This window comes from Leuciscus leuciscus (genome assembly GCF_965113295.1).
Source record: "Leuciscus leuciscus genome assembly, chromosome: 3".
In the NCBI taxonomy this organism is placed as follows: domain Eukaryota; kingdom Metazoa; phylum Chordata; class Actinopteri; order Cypriniformes; family Leuciscidae; genus Leuciscus; species Leuciscus leuciscus.
Window position 1 is genome coordinate 1,796,650 of NC_138727.1, and position 18,572 is coordinate 1,815,221.

An 18,572-nucleotide genomic window follows, 5' to 3' on the forward strand; every position below is an offset into this window, starting at 1 on the left:
TGCTGAAAGTTGACAGTGCACTAAAAGACAATGGAATAAATTGCAGTCAGTTTTTCCTTTTTTTAATACAAGCACCAATAATGTAAGTAGCCTTTTTCTTTTTTAATAGCACTTTATTTTTTATGAACCTCAGGGTAAAAGTTCTTTATTGTCACATTTCTCGGAATTGTGTGCCTCATTTTATTTAACGTTAAACAGAAAAGTTCCATGTTTACCACAGCACAGCTCGCTCGGAGCGTTCAATGTCGGTTCTATACTGTAAAACTTCAATTAATGTTAATACATTTGTTTCAATCACTGAATGAAGCCTGCTATATTTGGGGCAAGAGTCGCGACCTTAAATTGCTTGCACAAAACTCTTGATCAGCACTCAACATGTGCTTATTGTTGTTCATTTAAACCGTTATGAGCAGAGAGAGCGTGAGCGCGAGAGAGAGAGAGAGAGAGAGAGAGAGAGAGAGAGTGCCTGCGAGTGAGCGAGACTGAGGTCTGCGGTCTTGGCCATTAGTTTATTTACTTGGTTTTGTGTTGGTAATACATTGTCAAATATGTTTAAACTTAAATTAACTACCTATACAAGTTATGTATGTCTCTTTGTATTAATTTGTCCTGTTATTGACGTAATGCGCGTCATTGAAAAAATGCGCAACCAGATGTTCGAATAGTTCGAATATTCGTGTGTTTTTTAGAGGGAATATTCGAACGTCATTTTTGAGCAATTTTGACAGCCCTAGCGCACACACACTCTCACGCGCGCACACACACTCTCTCTCTCTCGCACACACACACATCACTTAAATAGTCGAGGTTAGTGATTTACCTATTAGTGGTGTCAACAATAATCGATTCGGCGATGCATCGCAATGCGGGGCATGCATGATTCAGCATCGATGCGGCAAAGTGCCATAATCGATTATGTCACTGTTTATTTTCTGGCCTTGAGTTGGACAGTAAAGTTGTGAAGTTTCAATTACTTCCGGTGGCATAACAACAACAACCATCAAGATGGCTGAGGCGGAGGGAGATGACCGCGATAGACGGGTAATTAAAAACGCACCCAAAGCCTGGAAAGCGGACATCTGAACATCTTGTTACAATAGTGTGACTGTGATTACTGATTAATATTTGCACAGGAGTTCAGGAAGTGCCCTGTCTTAGAGCTGCTATTTTACTGTGTGTAAAAAAACACTAATGTTCACTTGCTGGAAAAAGTTTGCTGTTATTATTGCTCTATTTAATTTCAAATGGTTCTAAAGCAGAGAGAAGAGAAACATTTCTCATTCAAAGCACTGAAAGCAGTGATTTATGTTTTCTTTTTCAGGTTTGAAAATGCCATATCCAATACCCTGTACCATTCAATTTTATTTTATTTATTGACATTTATGTCAAAGATACAGGAGAGTGATAATACACACATAGCAGCCAATAAAATCTGTTGTTCAATATCTGACTGCTTGTATTGCCTCATGACTGATGATGCATCGTAGAATCGAATTGAATCGAATCGTTACCTGGTGAATCATAATCGAATCGAATTGTGAGGGCAGTGCCAATGCACACCCCTATTTACCTATAGTGAATAAACCTATATAACCTTAACAAATCTCCTCTCATCATAAATAAGTTCATAAGCATGTCACAGTAAATGTGGTTTTGTTTGTAGTTTGAGTGACAAGCTGAAAGTATTGTTCTAATAACCGACAGCATGTTGATTGACGTCGTTTAGTGGCTTTGAACTCAGTACCCTCCTTTCAGAAGAGTAAACCACGAGTACAGACACGTCAATCAATCACTCAGTGAATGAGAGGAGACATCAACTAGCGGTTACAAAAATGGAAAAACACAATTACGAGGCTGTGTGAAACTGGCATAAAGCGATCTGTGATGCGATCTGAGGAATCACCTGGTCGAGACGTGGCCTTGGCCAGAGGTTTGATCAAGTCCACGAGTCTGTTTCCAGCAGCGATGTCCACGCCACTGTCTTTATACGTCAGTCCTCTGTGGGACAAACACAACGGTCAGCTGATCTAAATCACCAAATCAAACTCTGTGTGATCAGTGCTGCTTATCTGCACCAAAACACACCACCATGATGCAATGATTGCACTGTTTAAACCATAAAGATTTCACTGTTTGACAGGGATAGTTCACCCAAAAATGAAAATTAGACCATGATTTACTCATCCTCTAGTCATCCTAGGTGAATATCACATTCTTCTATCAGACGAATACAATCGGAGTTATATTAAAAATATGTCCTGGTTCTTCCAAGCTATGGCAGTGAATGGCAATTCTGTTTTGAAGTCCATAAAAGTGCATCTATCCATCATAAAAGTGCATCTATCCATCATAAAAGTGCATCTATCCATCATAAAAGTGCATCTATCCATCATAAAAGTGCATCTATCCATCATAAAAGTGCATCCATCCATCATAAAAGTGCATCTATCCATCATAAAAGTGCATCTATCCATCATAAAAGTGCATCTATCCATCATAAAAGTGCATCCATCCATCATAAAAGTGCATCTATCCATCATAAAAGTGCATCTATCCATCATAAAAGTGCATCTATTCATCATAAAAGTGCATCACATGGGTCTGTGGGGGTTAATAAAGGGCTTCTGAAGCGAAGCGATGCATGTGTGTAAGAAAAATATCTATATTTAAAGCTTTATCGACTAAAATAACTAGCTTGCGGCAGACGGCCTACGCAAGTCGACTTACGCCAGAAGAGTAACACTTGATGTATGGCGTAGGATGTAGGATCCTTTTATCATGGATATGATGCACTTTTATGGACTTTAAAACAGAAACGGCCATTCACTGCCATTATAAAGCTTGGAAGAGTCAGGACTTTTTTTTATATGACTCCAATTGTAATCGTCTGAAAGAAGAAAGTCACTCACCTAGGATGGCTTGAGGGAGAGTAAATCATGGGCTAATTTTCATTTTTGGGTGAACTATCCCTTTAAATAAAACTGAAAATAAATAAAATGCTATGGCAGACTGAACTGTAATAGTTACGGTTAGTGATTCAAACAAACATAACTCTAAAAACATAGCTGTAATAGTGCTAGTGATGCTTGATTTGCAGACAACACACACACAAAAAAAGGCCAGAATACTGTCTTTGTGACTTTGTTTATTAGAAAAATTTATACAAATCACAGAATTACACTGATATTAAATCTGAAGTGTTGGTGTGGACGGGTTACGGTGTGGACGGGTTACGGTGTGGACGGGTTGTGGTGAGAACGGATTACGGTGTGGACGGGTTACGGTGTGGACGGGTTGTGGTGTGGACGGGTTACGGTGTGGTTGGACGGGTTACGGTGTGGACGGGTTACGGTGTGGACGGGTTGTGGTGAGAACGGATTACGGTGTGGACGGGTTACGGTGTGGACGGGTTGTGGTGAGAACGGATTACGGTGTGACCTGATTACTGTGTGAACCGGTTATGGTTTGAACTGTTTTCGGTGTGACCTGATCACTGTGTGAACCGGTTACTGTGTGAACGGGTTTTGGCGTGAACGGGTTACGGTGTGAACGGGTTTTGGTGTGAACGGGTTACGGTGTGAACGGGTTACAGCAGGGGTGCCCAACCCTGCTCCTGCCGATCGACTGTCCTGCACAGTTTATCTCCAATCCTAATCAAACACACCTGCCTTTAATTTTCAAGCCTTCCTGAAGATGTTAATTGGTTGCTTCAGGTGTGTTTGATTAGGGTTGGAGATAAACTGTGCAGGCCAGTCGATCGGCAGGAGCAGGGTTGGGCACCCCTGGGTTACGGTGTGAACGGGTTACGGCGTGAACGGGTTACGGCGTGAACGGGACAACCCGTGTGATAGGGTTTCGGTGTGAACAGTGTGAACCGGTTACGGTGTAAACACACACCTGGTGCGGGTGAGGTACGTGATGGCGCGGTGGCCGATGTCGCGCCGGTACACGGCATCAGGGAAGCTGATCGCTGCCACGGCTTCATTGGCGCAGCGTAAGGCGTTCTGAAGGGTGGGTCGGACTGCAGTCACAGTTAAGACACGCCCACCACTCGTAATAACCCCGCCCCCTTCCTTCAGCGCAGTGCCTGCATGGAACACCTGAACGCCCATCTCTGACACCCGGGACAAACCTGTAGAAAAGAGCACAGAATTCATTCATTTGACATCAAAACTGCCCCATCAAAGTCAGTCTCTGCGTCTGAATATGCCTACTTCTATACTATATAGTACGGTAGAATAGTACTATAGAGGATTTATGAATGGAGGTGAAGCAACACTGCTAAATCACATGAAAATGACAACATGGCGGATGTAGTACGCTTTTTTTCGTATTTCATTTGTACTACACACATTCATTCTATACTAGCCCCGAATTCATGGGACTCTTATTTTGAAATTTCTGTGCTTTACTACTACCAGCTGCTCATTCATTAAAATTAGGGAGATACAATATGCACTCCTACAATAGTATAATATATATATTACATGTCCCAGATAATAAAAGCCTGAAATACACTGGTACTCTTGTTTTAAAATGCTTATGCTTTATTACTTCCAGCTGCTCATTCATAAAAATAAGGGAGATAAAATATGCACTCCTACAACCATGTTTATACAACGTTTACAATGTTTATATTGTTATATGTTGTAAACGGTTGTAAGAGTGCATATTGTATCTCCCTCATTTTTGTGAATGAGCAGCTGGAAGTAATAAAGCACAAATTTCAAAATAAGAGTCCCATGAATTTCGTGCTAGTATAATGTGGGACCTTTTAATTTTAAACGTGTAAAATAATATAAAATAATACAATAATAAAATAAAATAAAATAAAATAAAATATATAAACGTGTCAGGAACGCACCGGTGATCTCCAGACCCTTCTTATATGAGCCGGGATATCCTCCGCTGGCCATGACCACAGTGACGGCCACACCATCCTCCAGCCACTGCACTGGACTCGAGCTCAGGTCCGACCGGAGCGTGTTCTTCAACACCTCATATAAATCAGACTTCAGCAACGGCATCAGGACCTGACAGAGACACACACACAGCCGAGCGACCACACAGATCCAAGAGGTTATTCATTGATTATTCGTTTCCCCGTCTGCTGTTAACACGACTGGATCACTGAGTCTGAATCAGTGAATGATTCTGATTCTTTTGAGTCGGTTCGTTACAATGAATCGGTTGACTGGATTAACAAATCGGACTCTTTTTGTGAGGAACGGACTGAAAATATTGAAACGTTGCGATCAGATCAGATGGAGTAACTGAAGGAACTGCGCTTCAATATTTTCAGTCAATTCCTCACAAAAACCCCCCCAAAAAAACACTTGACTTCAAAAGAGTTGTAATGCGTGCACAGGTCACTAGGACTGCTGTTATGTTGTTTTATGTTGGTTGTTTTGTTTGACATTTTTTAGGCTTATCATTTATGGAAAAGAGCTACAAGCCTGCAAGGCATTTATACAAAATAATTGAGCGTTCCCCAAAAGTCACAAGAAAAAAAAAAAAAAAAACACTGAAAGATGTCCTGACTGAATCTCTTTAATTGATGTTTACCTGAACACCCTATCATTATATCAACGGTATTATATTTCATACGGTGAGATTTCGCCTCAAGGATCAACAAACAGCAGCACATCAAACGTCCACAGAGCCAACTGATGCTCACCTGAGATACAACTTGCCCAAAGCATACAACTTACATGAATAAAATGTGCTATGAATCATCTCACCTGACACTCAGGGTCACCGAAGCGACAGTTGAACTCGAGGACTTTCGGTCCCTGTTTAGTCAACATCAGTCCGGCGTATAAAACACCTGAGAGGAAGACGAGCGAGATGAAGAATGATTGACGGTAAAATAACGACAACATTCTGTTCCCGACTCAAGTTTCGATTCTGCAGAATGACTTCAGAAGACATGAAGTACAGCGCATGCATGACACATGTGGAACACTGTTCCGGCCCTCGTTATTGTAATTACATGGAAAGTCTTCAAAATATCTTCTTTTTATGCTTAAATGCGATCTCTTTAAATGCTTAGCTTTATAATCGAAGCTCTGTAGTTTAAAGGGGTGGTTGAATATGATTTGACTTTTCTAACTTTAGTTAGTGTGTAATGTTGCTGTTTGAGCATAAACTACATCTGCAAAGTTACGACGCTCAAAGTTCAGAGCAAAGGGAGAGATTTGATTTTAAAGAAATCGCTTTTTAAGGACTACAACAAACGGCTAGTGGAGACTACACAAGCTTCGTCACGGGTTAGTGACATCACAAACCCTAGAATTTACATAAAAACCGCCCCCTGAACACGATTTATAGATTATCAAGACAGAATATGCTAATCAATGACTAGAAGATAACTACACATCAGCTTCATAAATTCATCAACTAACCATTCAGAAATGTCCTGTTGCTTCTACATGTTGTCACTTCTTCTTGAGTCTCTCCATCATTGTCTGACTTCGGTTTGAACATAAAAGGCTAAAAGTTTTTGAAATGTTCAGTGCGTGTGTGTGTGAGGTAAAAGAACACGAGCTGTTGAAGCTCCGCCCCCTGTGCCGGGAGCAGCAGCTCATTTGCATTTAAAGGAACAGACACAAAAACGGTGTGTTTTTGCTCACCCTCAAAAAGTGACAATTTTAACATGCGATATAAAAATATCTGTGGGGTATTTTGAGCTAAAACTTCACACACACACTCTGGGGACACCAGAGACTTATTTTACATCTTGTGAAAAGGGCATTATACCACCGGTTTAAAACATGTAATGCAATGCAATATAATGATGATTGAGAGATAAAAACAAATAAACCTTCCTCAAAAGCCTTATGATCATATTTGATACTCAAGAAATTATGCCTGGATAATCAAGTAAACCTGAGTTGATCAGTTCAGTTGAAATATTACCAACAACATCAAAGTTATTCTGATGTTTACTTGCAGATTTGACAGCATTATCAGGTAATCATAATAAGGTTTATCAGGAAAGTTGAGATCATTTAAAGGCCTCCTAAACCATGTGTCGAGGATGATTCAGTTAGGGTTAACCCTGTAACGGATTAACCCAAGGTTAAGGGTTATAGTTGTGTTAGCTGGGTTCCCACACCTCGGTTAACTTCAAAAACAATGACCTTTCAAGGACTTTCCAGGTCCAATACCCTCAAATTCAAGGACTTAATGTGGGGACACATTTCAAGTGAGAGCAAGGTTACATTGTATTACCTTGTAAGATACATTGTTACAGTTTTCATGTGTCAAAAAAACATAGTTTTTTTTGGCAATTTATGACAAAGATCTGATGTTCCATTTGTCGTATTTCTGTTTTGCATAAAACTGAAGAATATTCTGTACATCTTACACTGTATTCTGAAAATGATCTGATATTAACTTTAGCATGAAACCATGAACCGCTGAGTTCGCATCATAGTAGTTTCGAGCTTAACACTTAACGTAACGTGAAAATGCGCATAACTAACGTAAATCAAGCAAGCTAGTGTGCATAGGCTACGAAGTGATGGCGGAATCACACATTAGCGGACCGGAGGGAATAATATGGATTTTTTTCCAGAAAACTTCTTGCACAAAACAAATTCAAGCACTTTACAGCACCGGTGTCCATGTGTGTTTATTTTCAAAAACTTCCTGGAGCCTTGACTTTTTTTTTCCTTCTTCAGATTCACAAACTTTCAAGGGCTTTAAGGACCCGTGGGAACCCTGTGTTAGTCTGTCTGTAACTCACCCACATACGGCGTTCCCTCGTCTCTCATGCCGTCCACGGTTTTCTGCAGAACGGATCTCTTGATCTCCTGCAGCTCTTCCTCCGACACCTTCACACACACACACACACACACACACACACACACACACACGTATATAGATATGAAAATATAATATATTTAATACAGGTATCCAAGATAAAAATAAGACAGAACTGCACGATTCTGAACAGACAACTAAATGAAATTACATGGAATCGGTTCGGACAAAATGTATATTAAAAAATTCTTTAATTAATATGAATACATTAAACAAAATTGGTTTGAGTGAGTGATTCAATGACTCATTACTGGATGAATCAGCATTTTTGAACGTTTTGAAATTGTCGCCTCCTACTGGTGTAACGGTGTAATTGAAACAATCGTTATTTAAAGCGTCAAGTTACTTTACCCTACCGTAGACATCAGTGTTTATATTTCAACTCTAAACCCAGTACTTCTGTGATCATCTGAATTAATACAACGTAATTTGTGATATTGTGTAGTTGTTTTTTAATCCATCTAATAACTTCTTTCTGTGTCAGTGATACTGCAGATCTGAATCACTGTGATCACACTTGTCAAATGACCCATTATACCCTTTTACAAAGTCTTGATGTTGTTTTCAGGCTCTACTAGAACCGGTTTTCCTGCTTGAATGCTTGATTATTTCCCTCATATTCTCCATTGTTGCGGCTCCTCTCTTCCCAGTCTGTCAGTAACTCTCTGTTTACTTCCTGTCTCTATGAAGCCCCTCCTTCTGAAAAGCACACTGTGCTCTGATTGGTCGGCTGGATCAGTGTGTCGTGATTGGTCGAGCGCTTCGAGGGTGTTTGGGAAATGTCCCGCCCCTTACCATAACCGTCAGTTTAACACACTACTGACTAACTCAACCAGGCCCCGCCCCTTTATTCTGCGTATGAATTATTATAATGAGGAATATTGTGACGTGTTCGTTCCCGGAAGAAACTCAAGACTACAATGGAGGCGTTTCAGGAGTTCAGAAACACTCACACTGGCTGTGTTTACATGCATAACTTTTGTTTCAATCGGACTGAATTCCTTCTGATTGATGAATCTGATTAGTGTTTACACGAACGCTCAACATGTGATCGGGTTGATGTGCACGTTTATACATCACAAGCTTCAAATCGGAACAGAAAAGGACTAAACCACCTGTTTCAATCCGATCGAAATTTCAGAGGGCTTACAGTTTACATGTAGAGTTTACATGAGGGCTTTTCAGTCCGATTGAGCCGTCAATCCCATTACTAATGGATTATTTGGTTTCATGTAAACGTAGCCGTTGATATAGAGAATAACTCCCGCTGCAACAGCAACGTTACACACTAAAGACAGATGGGAAAAACGGCAGAATAGATCCAAATTGTTGTCATTCAGGCATAAGATCCCGTGGGTGTTTAAATCGAGACTGTGATCTTTTAAGGGTTAATCGTGCAGCTCTAGTACGAGAAGTTGACCTGTGGTGTCGGGCAGTACGCGCCCATGCCGCCCGTGTTCGGTCCCTCGTCTCCATCCATCAGACGCTTGTGATCTTGAGCCGGCGGCATCGGTGACACTGTGACGCCGTCGCTGAAACACAAACACTGAGAACAGACAAGACGATTAGCGTGATCTGAAGGGATAAAGGGCTAGTTCACCCAAAAATGAAAATTAGCCCATGATTTAGTCGCCCTCAAGTCATCGTAGGTGTATATGACATTCTTCTATCAAACAAATACAATCTGTGTTATATTTAAAAATGTCCTAGCTCTGGCAGTGAATGGCCGTTTCTGTTTTGCAGTCCATAAAAGTGCATCTATCCATCATAAAAGTGCATCCATCCATCATAAAAGTGGATCTATCAATCATAAGTGCATCCATCCATCATAAAAGTGCATTTATCCATCATAAAAGTGCATCTGTCCATCATAAAAGTGCATCTGTCCATCATAAATGTGCATCTATCCATCATAAAAGTGCATCCATCCATCATAAAAGTGGATCTATCAATCATAAGTGCATCCATCCATCATAAAAGTGCATTTATCCATCATAAAAGTGCATCTGTCCATCATAAAAGTGCATCTATCCATCATAAAAGTGCATCCACCCATCATAAAAGTGCATCTATCCATCATAAAAGTGCATCCATCCATCATAAAAGTGGATCTATCAATCATAAGTGCATCCACCCATCATAAAAGTGCATCTTATCCATCATAAAAGTGCATCCACCCATCATAAAAGTGCATCTTATCCATCATAAAAGTGCATCTTATCCATCATAAAAGTGCATCTGTCCATCATAAAAGTGCATCTGTCCATCATAAAAGTGCATCTGTCCATCATAAAAGTGCATCTGTCCATCATAAAAGTGCATCTATCCATCATAAAAGTGCATCTGTCCATCATAAAAGTGCATCTATCCATCATAAAAGTGCATCTGTCCATCATAAAAGTGCATCTGTCCATCATAAAAGTGCATCTTATCCATCATAAAAGTGCATCTGTCCATCATAAAAGTGCATCTTATCCATCATAAAAGTGCATCTGTCCATCATAAAAGTGCATCTGTCCATCATAAAAGTGCATCTGTCCATCATAAAAGTGCATCTGTCCATCATAAAAGTGCATCTATCCATCATAAAAGTGCATCTGTCCATCATAAAAGTGCATCTTATCCATCATAAAAGTGCATCTGTCCATCATAAAAGTGCATCTTATCCATCATAAAAGTGCATCTTATCCATCATAAAAGTGCATCTGTCCATCATAAAAGTGCATCTGTCCATCATAAAAGTGCATCTTATCCATCATAAAAGTGCATCTGTCCATCATAAAAGTGCATCTTATCCATCATAAAAGTGCATCTGTCCATCATAAAAGTGCATCTATCCATCATAAAAGTGCATCTGTCCATCATAAAAGTGCATCTGTCCATCATAAAAGTGCATCTTATCCATCATAAAAGTGCATCTTATCCATCATAAAAGTGCATCTGTCCATCATAAAAGTGCATCTATCCATCATAAAAGTGCATCTGTCCATCATAAAAGTGCATCTGTCCATCATAAAAGTGCATCTTATCCATCATAAAAGTGCATCTTATCCATCATAAAAGTGCATCTGTCCATCATAAAAGTGCATCTATCCATCATAAAAGTGCATCTGTCCATCATAAAAGTGCATCTGTCCATCATAAAAGTGCATCTTATCCATCATAAAAGTGCATCTATCCATCATAAAAGTGCATCATATCCATCATAAAAGTGCATCCATCCATCATAAAAGTACATCTATCCATCATAAAAGTGCATCCATCCATCATAAAAGTGCATCATATCCATCATAAAAGTACGTGAATCTATCATAAAAGTACATCTATCCATCATAAAAGTGCATCCATCCATCATAAAAGTGCATCCATCCATCATAAAAGTGCATCTGTCCATCATAAAAGTACATCTATCCATCATAAAAGTGCATCCATCCATCATAAAAGTGCATCCATCCATCATAAAAGTGCGTGAATCTATCATAAAAGTACATCTATCCATCATAAAAGTGCATCCATCCATCATAAAAGTGCTCCACCCGTCTCCGGGGGGTTAATAAAGGCTTTCTGAAGTGAAGCGATGCATTCTAATTAGGGCTGTCAACGAATATTCTAAATTCGAATATATATTCGAATAGTTTTAAAAAACAGAAATTCGAACGTGAAAATTAATATTCGAATGTGAATTTCGAATATGGAAAAACACGCCCGCGGAAGCAGAGGCGCGGCTGTCTGCTTTGCGAGTGGGCGCGCGCGCTGCCTGAAGCCTTGTTCCGCAGACTGCGCGCGCACCTCCCCAAACGGACGAGGCGTTTATACTCGACGCGCTCGCCGTTGTACTATTCTTTGAAACGATAGGGGGCGATTCGCGCTCGTGCGGACGCGTCGAGTATAAACAAGGCTTGAGGGACAGGTCACACGAGTCGCACTGCTGAAAGTTGACAGTGCACTAAAAGACAATGGAATAAATTGCAGTCAGTTTTTCCTTTTTTTAATACAACAAGCACCAATAATGTAAGTAGCCTTTTTCTTTTTTAATAGCACTTTATTTTTTTATGAACCTCAGGGTAAAAGTTCTTTATTGTCATATTTCTCGGAATTGTGTGCCTCATTTTATTTAAAGTTAAACAGAAAAGTTCCATGTTTACCACAGCACAGCTCGCTCGGAGCGTTCAATGTCGGTTCTATACTGTAAAACTTCAATTAATGTTAATACATTTGTTTCAATCACTGAATGAAGCCTGCTATATTTGGGGCAAGAGTCGCGACCTTAAATTGCTTGCACAAAACTCTTGATCAGCACTCAACATGTGCTTATTGTTCATTTAAACCGTTATGCGCAGAGAGAGCGTGAGCGCGAGGGCGCGAGAGAGAGAGAGAGAGAGAGAGAGAGAGAGAGAGAGTGCCTGCGAGTGAGCGAGACTGAGGTCTGCGGTCTTGGCCATTAGTTTATTTACTTGGTTTTGTGTTGGTAATACATTGTCAAATATGTTTAAACTTAAATTAACTACCTATACAAGTTATGTATGTCTCTTTGTATTCATTTGTCCTGTTATTGACGTAATGCGCGTCATTGAAAAAATGCGCAACCAGATGTTCGAATAGTTCGAATATTCGTGTGTTTTTTAGAGGGAATATTCGAACGTCATTTTTGAGCAATTTTGACAGCCCTAATTCTAATATTTCAAAATATCAATATTTCAAAATGTATCGACTAAAATAACTAGCTTCCGGCAGACTGAGAAATCATGGGCTACTTTTCATTTTTGGGTGAACTATCCCTTTAAACAGGAAGTACTTACAGACACTTCCTCTCCTTCCAGCAACTCCTCCACCACCACCGTCTCACCAGCAGAACCAAACGCCTTGTCCTGAAACATCAAGAAATTAATACTTTACGCATTTAATGTGTCAAATAATGTAACAAAAGATTCTACTTCAAATAAATACTGTTCTTTTGAACTTTATATTCATCAAAGAATCCTGACAAATAAAATCCATCAGTTTCCACAAAAAAATGAAACCGTTTTCAACATTAATAATTACCAGAAATGTTTCTTGATCATCAACTCATCATATTAGAATGATTTGTGAAGGATCATGTGACACTGAAGACTGGAGTAATGATGCTGAAAATTCAGCTTTGATCACAGGATATAAATTACATTTTATTATATATTCACATTGAATACTGTTAATTTTGAATTTTAATCATTTTTCACTATTTTTACTGTATTTTTCAAAAACATTAAATATCTTATCAAGCCAAAAATACATAACATATATATATAAACAAAATTGTTACTTGTATACAAATTACTCCACATTCTGTTACGTTGGATCTGTATATTTAAGGATTTGCACAGCAGTAAATTCTAATGCATTATTTTGATTTGACTAAAAAACTTTTCGACCTGCTCATGTTTTGAATCAGGGAATTATTGTGAAATAACTGTGAAACATCCAAGGACTCTTTCAACTATAAGCAAACAGATCCTGTGCCAATATATAATCACCAATGAGCGACTGACCTTCATGATGTCCAGAACCGCCTGACAGGCCTCGTCTTTATCGCGAGCGACTACGACACCCTTCCCAGCAGCCAATCCGCTGGCCTTCACCACCAGAGCGGGAAACTCCGCGCTGAACACACACACACACAACAACACACACCATCTCTACTGAACTGTACAAGAGTGTGATGTAATGTTTTTAGATGCATCTTAAAACCAGCATGAAATCAAAACGTCAAATTCCTTATTTTTTAATGGAATCATGCTAACATGATTAGCATGTTACTAGCACCATGCTAACACGATTAACATGTTGCTAACAACAAACTAACCATGTTAACAATGATAAACATAAGCATCTTGATTACAACATGTTAGCAACATGCTAATTGTGTTAGCATAATGCTAACAACATGTTTATCATGTTAACATAATGCAAGCAAATGCTAATTGAGTTAACATGCTAATCGTGTTAACATCTTGTTAAAAAAAGATAACTACATGTTAATTTGGTTAACGGTAACGCTAATCATATTAGCAACACGCTAATTGTGTTAACATCATGCTTGTAACAAGCAAACATGTTAACATCATGGAAGAAACATGCCAATCGTGTTAGCATTATATTAACAACATGCTATTTATATGAGTATCATGCTAACATGCTAATCGCGTTAACATATTCCTAAAACATGATAACAACGTCATGTTAACATCATGCTAATCATGTTATCAATACGTTAATTGTGTTAGCATCATGCTTGAAACAAGCTAATCATGTTAACAACATGTTAATCATGTTAGCATCATGCTAGCCATGTTAAAACCATGCAAAAACATGAGTTTTTTGCATTTCACTCGGATATACCGCATAAGGGAAGAAAAGACTAGCGCAACTTACATTACATGCCGACTTTAAAATGTGCATTTTTTTGCTCCCACAGAAGATTGTTTTTTAATCATATTTTGTGCAACTCTCAGCGTATGCTGTAGATGTTTACCCTCGGATGTATTCGCAGGCCTCCTGCGGGTCGGTGAAGGAGCTCCAGCGGGCGGTGGGAATGTTGTGACGGTCCATGAAGGACTTGGAGAAACTCTTACTGGCTTCCAGCTGCGCAGCCTTCGCCGACGGGCCGAAACACGACACGCCGGCGGCCGTCAGATCGTCCACGATGCCTAAGACAGACTTCCTTCAGTCATCAAGAGCACAACATCTGGAGAGTGCCACATGTGCGCACAAACAACTGCTAGAACATGCATGTTTAAGTGCTAAAACATGCTAAAATGCTAAATTATTAAACCATGATTCAAAACAAGTCAAAATGTGTTAGCATCATGCTAACATCTAACGAGGCATTAAAACATGATAGCATTATGTTAACAACAAACATATTTGCATCTTGCTTAAAACATGTTAACAACATGCTAATTGTGTTAGCATGATGCTAGACATGCTAACCATGTTACTATAATGCAAGCAACATGCAAACTGCATTGTTAACATGCTAATCGAGTTAAAAATCATACTAGCAACATGCTAATTGTGTTAACAATGTTAACAACATTCTAATCATGTTAGCATTATACTAGTAGCATTTTCATCTTGTTAACATTATACTAGCAACATGTTAATCATGTTAGAATTATACTAGCAGCATGCTCATCTTGTTAGCATTATACTAGCAACATGTTAATCATGTTAGCATCATACTAGCAACGTGTTAATCGTGTTAACATCATGCTAATGTAATTTTATAAATTAAATAAAATAATAATGAAGAGATGAAGCATCTTACCAGCAGCCAGAGGAACTTCTGGACCAACAACCACGAGTCCCACGCTATGATCCTTACAATACTGCGCTAATATACAGTGATTGTTAACAGACACCTCTGAAAAAAAAATAAAAAATAAAAAAAATATTATAAATTATTATAACAAGCAGACACAAAGTTTGCACAAAAATTATTATATATTTTTTTTTAATGCATGTTGTTCATTTAGAAAAGTGTGCGTTGTAGCCTAACATTTATGAATGAAACGCAATGCATTATCATGTACAGGTATTTTTACGTGTAATTTTACTTTTAATTTGCAAGTACTCAACTAATCGATTACTCATTGATTCTCAATGAAGCGCATTTTAATAATAATTGATATTATATATAAATATAAACATTTTATATATAAATAACACATTTTTCTTAAATGTATACATGCATGTGTGTGTATTTATATATTCAACATAATTATACACAGTACACACACATATATTATGTAGACACAAACTTTTATTTTGGATGCGATTAATCGTTGCCCAGCACTGCTTTTTTTTCAATGCATGTTGTTCTCTTAGAAAAAAGTTGCTTGTTAAACCTCCAAGTGAGCCGTAGCCGAACAATTCTGAATAAAACACTTGTGTTTTTAACTCATCACGTCTCACCCGAGTTGCAGATCTTGCCGCTGTTGGCAGTGCCGGCGTTCCCAGGAGCCACGAGGACCTGCTGAACGAGAGGCGACTGGGCTAACTTCCATGCTAGTGCGTGTTCACGACCGCCACCGCCAACCACCAGCACCCGCTCCGCCATGACCTCTGACCTGTACGATCACATGACCTCAACATAAACACATGCAATGATCTCATATACGACTACTGGCATCAATATGAGGAGTTGGACTAGTGTCAAAAATGAATAAATAAATGTATTTATTTGGAAGAATTTTTTTTTTTTTTATAAACGTAATAATTTAATTGGTAAGCCTTTACAAAAATCTCCCTTTAATTAGTGTTTAATTAATCTTGTGCAAAACTATTGGCATCATCATGAGACCTTAGACTCAACTCTCCTATTTAATTAGTTATAGAGTCGAACAAATAAAGTAAATAATTGAATATTAGTTAATTAGTGTTTAATTATTACAAAATCTCGTTCTCAACGATTGGCATAATTATGAGAAATTGTGCGGTTTAATTTAGTGTCAGAAAATAAAAAAAAATGTATTTATTTGAAAGAATTAAATACATATTTTAATAAATAATTCATAAGACTACAGTAACATCCCTTTCATTAGTGTTTAATTAATGTAACATATTGTGCAAAACTACTGGAATAATGAGACCTTAGACTCAACTCTGCCATTCATTCATTTATAGTGTCAAAAATAAAATAATTGAATATTAATTATTAGTATATAATTGAATAAATTAATAAAACACCATAATTAAATTAAATAATTTTGAATAGTATTTTAAACAATAAATAATTGGAAACACTTTATAGTAAGGTCCTTTTAGATAGTTAATTCATGCATTAAAGAACAATGAGCAAAATTATTTATAGTTAATAAAAATACAACAGTTGATTGTTAATGTTAGCTCAGGTCCATTAAATAATATGAACAGATACAACATTTGATTTGAATAATGTATTAGTAAATGTTGAGTTTAACATCATTGAACGAGATTATTAGTTGTATTTTTCATTGATAGTTCACGTTCACTAATATAGTTAATAAATAGATTGTGTATTTATTTATCAAACGATTTAATTAAAAACTGTAATGCAGATTTTTGCACACAGTTATTTTATATATCTTTGATATATTAGTCGTCACTATCTCAATCATGCATGCCATATTGTTTTTATATCATCTAAAGAGGCGGTTTGATTGCATGAAGGGTTTGACCTATAGGACGCACTGATGCGAGTTTGATCTCATCTCCTGCCATTGACCTTTCAGTGCTGATGCCAGACCTTAAATCCCAGCAGACATTAACATCACAAACACTGTAACACTAGTGTGTGCATTAGTGCACAAACTCACTGTGCATCTGCACAAAACATTGCATGGAAAATACCATCAAGTACCTTTGAAAACAAGACTCTTTAAGTTGAACTTTGGCTTCAAAACCCACTGACACAATTCCTCGGGTTGAGCAAGAGTGGATGTGGATAACTGATGATCACAAATCAATTAAACACACAATCACAGGGAGAATGTTAACAAGCATCACATGAGTGACTCGCATCACGAGATCCAGCGTTTGCTGCTCATTTACTTCTAATGTGGACGTTTTTAAGAACACTAAATGCAACACATACATGCATGCATACACATTAATGATTATGCATTAGATCTGTCTTGAAATGCATGATCAATTGTCATTATAATTGCTCATGCATTTCAAGACAGATCTAATGCATCTTGAAATGCACGAACTTTCTCGATCTCGACTCATTCTTGACTCATGCACGAACATGTTTTGCTGTTTCAACTCTCATAAAGGAAATATGGGGCTATTATGCACTTGTTGTAGTTGTAAAGGACTCCCATTTTTAATGTCGTTATATTACCATGTTTAATGAACATGTCCAAAAAGAGGTTCTACATATGTCCAAAAAGACAAGATATTACCATAAAACATATTCAAAAACCTGTAAAACATCCAGCACTACATGTAGATGCACCATCAGACTGCCAAAACAATGAATAACTTTCATGCAGTTCCTAAGTTATCCTCTTAAAGTTGTTAGGCCGTGTATTTGTTGCTTCTGTAGGTGTAATTGCTCACTTACGTTATTTTTGATGAAGTGCAGGATACAGTCGGGATCCTGTGTCTCGTTCAGGTCGTGTTTGAGTGCTGGACAGAGGACCACCAGTGTGTTTTACATTCACCAGGAACCACGTGCGAACGCGGACACGCTACTGACGTTCAATTCGCGAAATGAATCATTCATTGAATCGATTCTTTTGAATGCTTCGGTTAGACCAAGTGAATTGTATATTATCTGAGGTGAGATCTTATTTTACAGTCTATGGGTGAGATCATAAACAGAATATCCATACAGTATGGAAGGTTTCCGCCGCGAAATTTTTTTTATAAATTGCGACTTTTACCTTACAAATCTAGCCTTTTTTCCTCAAAATTGTGAAAAAAGTAAGACATGTAAGATAAAAGTCGCAAATAAATTTATTCCGTGCTAAAACGAGCTTCCGTTATATGCGTTTACAAAGTGTAACCTATCTCAAGTGAAAACAGTAGTATATAACAAATATTTTATTTAAATTAATTAACTGAACCGAACCGTCCAAAACGAATCGATTCGCTCAAAATGAATCTGACTCCTTGACGCTAGACTGTGCACATGGTTACAAAAAATGAAGGAAGTACAAACCGTGTCGTAGATCTCGGATATGAGATGGATGTGTAAAATAAATATATAATATAGTGTT

At 38.0% G+C, this 18,572-nt stretch overlaps 1 protein-coding gene across 1 annotated transcript in view; it reads right to left on the reverse strand.

The window, feature by feature from the left end:
- The window catches only part of gart (phosphoribosylglycinamide formyltransferase), a 36,237-nt gene extending 18,176 nt beyond the window's left edge, over window positions 1–18,061 (reverse strand). The window contains exons 1-13 of the mRNA XM_082163986.1: window positions 17,915–18,061; window positions 17,207–17,294; window positions 15,781–15,935; window positions 15,134–15,229; window positions 14,339–14,513; window positions 13,356–13,467; window positions 12,627–12,695; window positions 9,248–9,373; window positions 7,751–7,838; window positions 5,742–5,827; window positions 4,865–5,033; window positions 3,898–4,132; window positions 1,904–1,998 (exon numbers count right to left, since the gene is read on the reverse strand). Of these exons, the coding sequence (XP_082020112.1) occupies window positions 1,904–1,998; window positions 3,898–4,132; window positions 4,865–5,033; window positions 5,742–5,827; window positions 7,751–7,838; window positions 9,248–9,373; window positions 12,627–12,695; window positions 13,356–13,467; window positions 14,339–14,513; window positions 15,134–15,229; window positions 15,781–15,925 (1,396 nt within the window). The 5' untranslated portion in view covers window positions 15,926–15,935; window positions 17,207–17,294; window positions 17,915–18,061. The remainder of the gene's footprint in view (window positions 1–1,903; window positions 1,999–3,897; window positions 4,133–4,864; window positions 5,034–5,741; window positions 5,828–7,750; window positions 7,839–9,247; window positions 9,374–12,626; window positions 12,696–13,355; window positions 13,468–14,338; window positions 14,514–15,133; window positions 15,230–15,780; window positions 15,936–17,206; window positions 17,295–17,914) is intronic.
- Window positions 18,062–18,572: the final 511 nt, after the last annotated feature.